The following is a 9,757-nucleotide window of genomic DNA, read 5'->3' on the forward strand; positions in this document are numbered from 1 at the left end:
TTTCTCTGTATATTTGTTTCTATTTCCCTATTGCGTTTACTATACTTTTGGAGGTGGTTTCCTGCTGAAATGCACCAATTGCTACTTCAACTGAGAATTGGGAGGTTTCCTGGTGAAATGCACCAATTGCTGCTTCAACTGAGAAAGTCCCAAAGCATCGCAATTTATTGTTGATTTGACTGTGTCAAACCTCTAATATATCACCCTTATAATGCTACACCAATGCTTAAATTTTTAGTACAAGTTGCTTCGACAAATTATTCATAACCCTTCTCTAAATCCAATAGATTTCGAGAAAAGTATCCCCCATGGCTTTTGTTCAGACTTCCAGTCACGCTGAAAATTGACCAGCATATGCAACCTATCTTAACCCAAAATTTCGCAGTATTTCAGTACAGAGGTGCAATTTATAGACTGCAATTAAGACATCTGTTCTCCACTAGATGGGAATAAGAGTGAAAAAAAATGCACCTCTAAACTTGAAGAAATAGGATATCTGAGCAGAAATTTCTTATCCAACCACTGGGCCAATATATATGTACATAGCAGCAGGTTATATAGAAGTAGATAAATCAAACATGAGTATGGTGCATGCGCCTCTCCACCACATTGCTGCTTCTATATTTTACAGAACCCAGTCTCATTAATGTGGTAAAAAGGTTTAAATTTCAATCACTGCACAAGGTTTTCGGGCAAACAGGACATACTTGGTGTAGAAGGATCGTTAATATTTAAGACAAAAGTTGAACTGCTGCAATGGCTGGAATCTTTTCTCGAAGTTTCTGGGTGACAGCAACTCGGACAGTCATCACACCCGCTGCAGGGCCAGTTATTCTTACTTTAACTATTGGCTCCTCAATTTCTACTAGCTCTAAATCCCCACCAGCCGCTCCAACAAGGTAAGGTCTAATTTCTTCGAGCACCTGAAAATTAGAAGTTCTTAGGTATAAACCTTTGTTCACAAACACGGTTGAGAAAGGAGTTTTATGATGGTAAGTCAAATGCAAAGTGTAAACGAAATGCCAGATTCACCTTCCAGAAGAGAAAATATGTCCAGTTTAAATAATTAAGCTGTCCAAGGAGAATACAAATTGAATGGGCACCACAGAAGCTTGTGAAATAAAAAGAAGAAAGGCAAAGGACAAACAAGAAATCGAGGAATCACACCAAGAACCACTAGGCATCAGACTGTAAGTGAAATAACAAGGAAGCGTAAACAGTATACCAGTTCCAGTACTAGGGAAAACTCAATAAATTGATCTTTATTAAGTTATTTACCACTGCAGATCTACTTTTAGGCTCCAAGAGATCTACAACTAATACAAGGAAACAGCTTAATAACAAAGCATAGGTTTGACCAAAGCAAGAATCAACTTAACACTCCAAACATATTTCTAGAACATTAAACGAGTCAAATTAGATCCCCTAACCGATATTTATAATTTAATTTCCTTGTTTTAGAATAATTTCATTCTTTTCTTTTTCCAATTATCTTGATATGCCAGCAGCCCAGCACAAGTTATCAAGCCATCTTTCCACAACTTCAGCCCTCCACTCACACTTGCCGCTACTCCTTTCCAGTTTTTTGTCATTAATCCATCCCAATATGCTAAAAAGTTAGATTCAGTTGTCTTCAAATACAAAAAGCAGATTTACATCTTTGGATAACAGAATTAAGCCAGAAACACAATTATATAACTTTTCAAAGAGGTGAAGAATTAGTTAACATGATATGGCACAAATATAAAAGTGATACGTCATTTGAACCAAAAAAAAGTACAATTTTGAATTCTACCATTTCACGAAGATTGAAACCAGTTGAAAGAAATATTTACCTTCTCTATGTTTTCTTCATTTAGCTCAAGGCCTGTTTCTTCATCTGGTATTGATTCAACTGCGACAACTTCAGGGATCTTTTCCATTAGACGACGCTCAATGCCCATTTTCATTGTCATTACAGCACTAGGACAGGAGCCACATGCTCCTTGTAATTTCAGTTTCACGACATTGCCATCAATTTCATGTAATGCAACATTACCCCCATCTGCTATGAGATAAGGTCGAATTTCATCCAACACGCTCTCAACATTTTCCGCTGTTAGTGGCAACTCCAGAGCTGACTCAGGTGTGGCAACCGCCTTTATCCCTGCAAAAATGATGGTGCAGATTTTACACATTATTCAACTCAACAGCGATAATAATTCTTATATTGGATCCAAAACCAAGTTGTGCATTAGTAGAAAGCTTACTATCTGCATAGAAGGTTTGTGTTGGCAGTATAACAAAATAATTGTTGATATAACATAAACAATCACTGCAACACGCACTCGACAACGATGAAAATTCTTATATTGGATTCATAACCAAGTCATGCATTAGTAGAAAGCTTTACTATGTGCATAGAAGGTTTATCTTTTCAGTACAACAACATATTTGTTGAGACAGACAGTGTTTCTCTAACTGAAGAGAAATTATTACAACACAAAACTTCTAAGATGAATAAATAAACTATCTAAACATAGTATAAAGTGCACTGCAGAACCAAATGTTTGTAATAAATTACCATATATAAGGCCATAAACATAAATTCAAGCCAACTAATATCATCCCTCATTTTCTCCTGAAATGTAAAATCGGAATAGGAACTAAACTGATACACGCATACTTCGACAGTCGATTACTCAACATGTAAAATTTATCAATTTCATCATCTACCAAACGCTGTCTCACAAAAATCAAAACAGAGGAAAAGGACCCCAAGGCTCACCTGGCCGCCGAGAAACAGAGCCCAAACCATACCGCTGACGATCCGAAGAGGCTCGCCACACCTGATTGAGCCCCCTGGAAAGCGAAATTCGAGAGCCAAAGAAGCTCGAAACCTACGAAAATCAAACTAAAAATCCTTATTTCCAAAAATCACAAAAACCGCACCTCCACACAAGAAAACCAAACTGCTGCAAAAGCATTAGTTAATCAAACACACGCACTCACGACCTTGGGAGAAGAAGGGCAGCGGAACATCGGGGCGGAGGAAGGCGAAGGAGAGCAAGAGGGGTCTAGGGTTTGGTGTAGGCTGTAACTGTAAGCATACGGCGGAGACATCACCGCCATGGCCGCCCGCATCACCGTGCCGATAGGCTGTGAAAGTCGCAAGAAATCAATATTTGGTGCGGTGGAATAATTCTCTTCCTCTCTCACCTGTGCTGTTGTGGGGAACTTGTCTTTGTTCCGACTCTACTTCCTCTTAATTTTTTCTTTAATGTCAATTTATTTCAACATTATAATATTTTATATTTTACTATTTATAAAAAAGTTAAATAATTTGTTTAGATAAATCACAATCTCCAAAATTTGTCCCAATTATATATCTTGTTTTATAAAATATTATAAATATTTTTAAAATTAACGGTCTTCTCCCAAATACCTCTAGAATTATAATAGGATCCCCAAAATTTGCCATAATTATAAATTTTTTTATTTTTAAAAAATTATAAATATTTTTTAAATTAACGACTGTGTAATGAATACTCTTATATAACTATTTGTCAGACAACTATTAATTGTAAGGAGATATTTGTAATTTTTTTTCAAAAAATGAGAAAGTATTTACAATTATGGCAAATATAAGGGGAGCCCATTATAATTTATCCTAAAGTGAAATTATAAAGAGGGAATAACTAGAACTTAAACTTAATTCAAATAAAGGTAAATTACGATGAGTTATCTTGAAATTTGACATAATTATAAATATTTTTTATTATTTAAAAAATTATAAATACCCCTACTTTTAACAAACGTCTAATAATTAGTCCAATTCATTAGGGTTACATTCATTTTTTATGGTGAATTGACTAAAATGCACATGTCGACTAGTAATTATAGTTTTACTTCTTTCTTAAGATTATTTTAAAATGTTTTATGGATAATTTTTAAATTTCTTTTTATCTAGTTTGTCAGATTTTTATAATTTTTTATTTTTTTAAATATAATAAGGGCAAAGCTGACAATTTTACATCCATTTAAAAATTATATATTTTTTATCAAATATCATGAGGGTATTTGTAATTTTTCAAATAACGAAGAGTATTCATAATAATATATATAGTGAGGATACCATCATTATATTTTTTCTTCATAAATACATATTTATTATATAAAAAAATTAAATGAGGGATAAAATTGAAAATTTATGCTAATATCATCATTTTTCGTCACAAAATCATAACAAAAATGATTTTGAAAGGGATATAAATGTAATTTTAAAATACATATTTCTAGAAGCATCTGAATGTAACTAACCCTAAATATTTATATAGATATAGTGTGTGTGTGTGTGTGAGAGAGAGAGAGAGAGAGGGAGAGAACTAGGTTAGTGTAAACGGTAATATTTTCAGTTTTTATTACACGTGTAACGTAGTTATTGGTGGCCAAGAAATCCATTCTAATTGGGTACCAGATGATCGGAGAGCCTTCTAAGTTATAACGGTCATATTATATCATATCAGACAAAACAAATTTCAGTCACACTGCACACACTACACACATACTTTCTTTGCTTCGTTTTTCTATAATTTTCACAGGATTGATCGATGGAATGCTTGAATCCAATAGAGTCAGCGGCGGCTGAATCGCCGTATGAGGTGTTGCTCAGGGCGATGTTATTGATACCGGTTTCTCACTATTTGTTGGGATGATCGTTGATTGTTATTGTGTTTCTGCATAATTTTCTTGAAATTCATATCCTGCAAGATTTATTCACCGGATTGAGGGGACAGAAAGGTGTTTTGACTTTCCATCCTTCCTCTCAACTCTACCGCGATGTTGTCTCAAAGTGTAGAGTTCTTCATGGCAGGTATGGGACTCGTCGAAAGTCGTCTATTTAGTTCAGCGTTGCTGCATGTTTTGGGTTTCTCGTGTTTTTGCTTATGTTTTTCTTGCTTCCTGTGCTGTCGGCAATAGGTATTTATCAACTCCATGGTATGTATTCCGCATCTTCAGACTGTATTTTTGCATTTTTTGGGGAATTCGCCTGTTGTCAATTATAGAAGGTGAAGTTTGATTTCTTGCTTTTCAGCTTCTTGAATTCTGAAATGGATTTTAGAAAGTGAGTTGGTACTTTTGAGTATATATATGGATCAGGCAATTTGGTGTGTTGGATCAGGCAATTTGGTGTGGTCCCTTGTTGATGTTGCAGAAAGTAGTACTAATTGAATGAAGTATGCAGACAGATTGGGTGGAATTGGGTGGAACACTAGCATTAGATTGGGTGAAGAATGTACAAGGTAACAAGCTTTTGCCTCTCTTGTGAATCTCATGACCTATGAACTATGTATGAAAAAAATATTATACGCTGAAAAGAATGTTGGTAATCTAATTTAAGTAGCCATATTCTATCTATAGTGATATCATTTATCCTAAGACATGTAATAGGGGATATATGTTTCTGACACCTTGTATTGTCTGATTCCAGTTCTGATAGTTTTTAACAGATATTGGCCTTTTTCATTCTAGTTAAGAATCTGGGCTATCAAGTGAATGATGTGCTGGAGCAAGATGATAAGAAACCCATCGTGATCATCATTCCTGGCTTAACAAGTGATTCAAATTCTGCTGTAAGTCATCTGGATCATTTCACCATCCTTTTTCCATTCTCTTACTCGGTCACTACAAAACATGCCTGCTCCATAAAAGTCTGCTCATATCATTCATGGTTTATGCATGAGATAGACAATTCCTCATCCTTGTAAGTTAGGAGTAGATGTACTTTGAATTGTTGGTTTCTTTTGAATTTCTTGTTTGTCATCTGGTCACTGCCTATCTCCCATGAGAGAGGAGATTGTAGGGACTTCAGCAGTCATCTAGTGACATGCATATTTTCTTCTTAAACCTACCTTGGATAACTACACACATTACGTTATGTACAAGTGAAACAAAAATAGGTTTATTGGGAATGGTACTACAACATAACATAAAAATTCGCGTCGCCATCTACAAATAGACGTGTGAAAAGCGGGTACTAACCTGGAGGCGCACTATGTTGTAAGTTGTGGTACGTTGTTATATAATATCACATACTTTATTTTAAATACTTTTTTTTACAATACAATATTTATTATTTTTCTACAATTTTCAGGCAAAAGAGGTGAATGCCCTTGAAGTTTTGTGTTAGTCTAGACCACTAAATATTAAAGGGCAATTGATGAATAAATTCGAACATGGGTTACATATTATCAAGAAAGCCATTACCATCAGCCACAACAAATTACTTCGCCATTCGATGATGCTCCCACAACATCCCACAAGCAAAGAAGAAGTTATAGCCGAATGTCTATTGGTTCAGTTTAACGTTATGATGTTGTGGTGGATATAGCTGGTCCTTCTACAATATATAAACTTGAGGATTATTACGTGCTCCAACCGCCTCAAGATTACTACATGCCTTAATCGCCTCAAGATGATTGGTTTCAATCAGCTCCATATATGCCAACTCAAACACAAGATTATTCTTCACAAGTACATCTTGACCTTGATCTTGACATTAATCAACCATATACACTAGGATACAATATTTCATCAATTCTATTTCCATCGTTTAGTGCATATCGCGCTAATGTGAAGTCTAGTTCTGTAACAATATCAAGTTAATTGGACATTAATCCCGATGGTGATGATAATGAAGCGCTAAATGAGCCAATGCAAAATGTGAGTGAGCAAAATGAACCCCGTTGCGAAATTCAACGCTCTCCTGATCTGAGCTGCCAAATACATTACTAAAATTTCTATAGAGGCCCACCTTCAATGCCTTCCAAGCTGTGATATCCTCCTATCACATGAAAATCGAATTTTCTACATTAGGATGAGTAGGAGAAGTATAAGGAGATCCCCTCCAATCTCACAAATGAAGCTGTATGTAAAGGACAAAAGAGAAGTAGAGATAAAGATACCTTCCAATAAGTAGGATAAGGTGGCGCTCTCTAACCAGTATAACAAGTGGACACCTTTCAGTGAACACAATGAGGAAGCACCCCCGATAAATGCAAAAAAACAATGACGAAAATGGTAAAGGGGAGGAAGCACCCGCTAAGGTCCAACCATTGGAAGAAATAATGAATATTAAGATTGTACCAGGAAATTCCGAAAAATTCACACGCATTGTTTCTCAACTAGAAGGAATTGATCCCAATGTCATAACACACCATCTTAACGTCGACCCTCGCATAAAGCTGGTGAAGCAAAAGAAGATATATTTTGGACCTGAGAATGATAAGATTATTCAGGCAGAAGTAGACAAACTGCCGATAGCTAACCACATTAAGGAAATACAATTCCCCGAGTGGCTATTCAACTTGGTGTTAGTACCCAAGCCCGAAGAAAAATGATGAATGTGCATTGACTTCAGGGATCTCAATAAGGCTTGTCCTAAAGACTTTTATCCCCTTCCTCGAATCGATCAACTGATGGAATCTATGTCCAGATGTGGACTCCTAAGCATGATCCGCGTCACAAGGGTACCGTCAGATAATGCTGGCTCTCGAAGACCGCAAAAGAGTCAGCTTCGTTACATCTGTTGGGACCTTTTGCTATATAGCCATGCTGTTTAGCTTGAAGAATGCCAAAGCTACCTATCAAAGCTTGGTGGACAAAATATTCCAACCACAGCTTGAAAGGAACACGAAAGTTTACGTAGATGACATGATTGTAAAGAGCAAAGAAACACAAGATCATGTGGCAGACCTAGAGAAGACATTGACTTTCTTAAGAAAGCATCGATTGAAACTCAATTTGGGAAAATGTGCATTTGGAGTAAAGCGAGGGCGTTTCCTGGAATTTATGATCATCCAAAGAGGAATCGAAGTCAACCCTGTTAAGATCAAGTCATTCTAGACATGAAGGTCCCATCCGACATCAATGAAGTACAAATGTTGATAGAAAGGATAGCAGCACTAAGCCAATTCATCTCTAAATCAGCAGAAAAAAAACATGCCTTTCTTCAAAATGCTTCGGAAACCGAAAGACTTCAATTGGGATGATTCCTGCCAACAAGCATTTGAGAGCTTCGAATAATATCTAACAAGGCTCCCCTTGCTGGTGAAACCTTCACTAGGGGATACCCTTTATGTCTACCTATCAACTACCCCACAAGCAATCAGCTCCGTGCTGTTTCTCAAAGAAGGAGGACAACAAATGTCGATCTATTATGTCAGCGAGGTCCTCAATGGAGAAAGACGATACACACCCACAGAAAAGATGACCCTTGCATTGATTACCACTGCTAGGAGACTACACTCCTATTTTTCTCTCACATCCTATCAGTGAGAAAATCAACTTACCCTTAAAACAAACACTAGGCACACCAGATACCTCAGGGTGATTGGTGAAATTAGCAAGTATTCATAATTATGCCAAACCTCATTAGAAGTTGTTGTAATTTATCCCTCCAAATGTTATATCTTGTAGGAATCGATCTCATTTAAAGATCTTGTACGACTTAAAATTGTATATAAATCTAATAACACAAGCCACTTTAATAGTAATTGCATATCTGAATTAATAATAATTATCTTTTTACTATAAAATTTTATATTAATAATTAATACATTAAGGCCTTATTTACTTGGCGTGATAAGATTTAAGTGGTATAGATAATTTTAAAATTATAATCATAATAAATTATTGTAGCGGACTTTAATTACTAATATCAGACCGATTCTAAACAAAGTATAGAAAAAATTAAATTTGATTAATTGGGATATCCCAACTAATAACTCAAAATAAATATGGCATAATTATCATAATTACCTGATATCATCACATAATTGTAACGGAATACTCCTAGGCCTGTTCAATTCAGTTTATCGTTTTCAAGAACCGAAGCAAAACTGGACATAGTCGGTTTGGTTTGGTTATAACCGGATTCTTTTTGGGTTTTTTAAACCGAAGAGATTGATTTATTTAAAAAAATTATATAAATAATTTTAGTTTTTTTTTTTAATTTTTGTCCAAAAATATATGTACAAAAATATCAAATTTTAAAAAATAAAATATATAATGAATGTATTATTTATAAATGCAATTTTATCGTAATGAATTGAAATTATAATAATAAAATTCATATGCATTATATTAAGTATTTATTTACAAAAATATTATCAAAATATTAAATTATTGATTAAGCTTGTTATTAGATAATATAAACAAAGAATTGACGATTGAGGAACAAGTTAGAAGAGAGAGAGGAGAAAGAGTAAAGTTAAAAGTAAATTATATAATATATAATATAATATATAATAATATATTTTAATATAATTAATAAAACTAAAATATATAAAAAAATTGGTTTTCAGTTTAGTTCAGTCACCAAGCCTAGAAAAAAAACCTGACCATCTAAAATCAAACTGAAATTTCTGTTCGACTCCTTAATCAAACTGTGAACACCCTTAAATTCTCCTCAAATATAATAGAAAAAAAATAGAAGGGCATAATATTACCCACTTATATATATGTAGTATTTTTTAAATATATAAAAATATAAAAGTAACTAATTAATTAAAAAATCAACTATTTGCTCATATTTAATTTTAGGGTAAATTACAATGACCTCTCATGATGTATTGCATAATTATTAATACTCTCTCATTATTTGAAAAATTACCAATAACCCTCTAATTTTAACGGTTGTCTAACGATTGACCAATCCGTTAGGTTTACATCCATTTCTTGTGGTGAACTGACGAAAATATTCAAGTGAACTAAAAAT

At 34.4% G+C, this 9,757-nt stretch overlaps 1 protein-coding gene across 1 annotated transcript; it reads right to left on the minus strand.

Moving 5' to 3' along the window:
• Positions 1-495: 495 nt before the first annotated feature.
• On the minus strand, positions 496-3,254 carry LOC105172540 (nifU-like protein 2, chloroplastic). Its single transcript, XM_011094021.3, has 4 exons — positions 2,995-3,254; positions 2,768-2,879; positions 1,836-2,146; positions 496-923 (listed from the first exon to the last, which is right to left on the minus strand). The coding sequence occupies exons 1-4, from the start codon at positions 3,121-3,123 to the stop codon at positions 732-734; spliced, it is 744 nt and encodes a 247-aa protein (XP_011092323.1). The 5' UTR covers positions 3,124-3,254; the 3' UTR covers positions 496-731.
• Positions 3,255-9,757: the final 6,503 nt, after the last annotated feature.

Source organism: Sesamum indicum, linkage group LG10, assembly GCF_026168435.1.
Source record: "Sesamum indicum cultivar Baizhima isolate 11 linkage group LG10, ASM2616843v1, whole genome shotgun sequence".
NCBI classification, from domain to species: Eukaryota; Viridiplantae; Streptophyta; class Magnoliopsida; order Lamiales; family Pedaliaceae; genus Sesamum; species Sesamum indicum.

Excerpts from the sequence above, each read along its gene's own strand:
- LOC105172540 (XM_011094021.3), bottom strand. The coding sequence starts at position 3,123 with ATGCGGGCGGCCATGGCGGTGATGTCTCCGCCGTATGCTTACAGTTAC. Across the intron at positions 2,147-2,767 it reads CTCTGTTTCTCGGCGGCCAG|GGATAAAGGCGGTTGCCACA; the intron begins GTGAGCCTTGGG and ends TCATTTTTGCAG. Across the intron at positions 924-1,835 it reads ATGAAGAAAACATAGAGAAG|GTGCTCGAAGAAATTAGACC; the intron begins GTAAATATTTCT and ends TCTAATTTTCAG.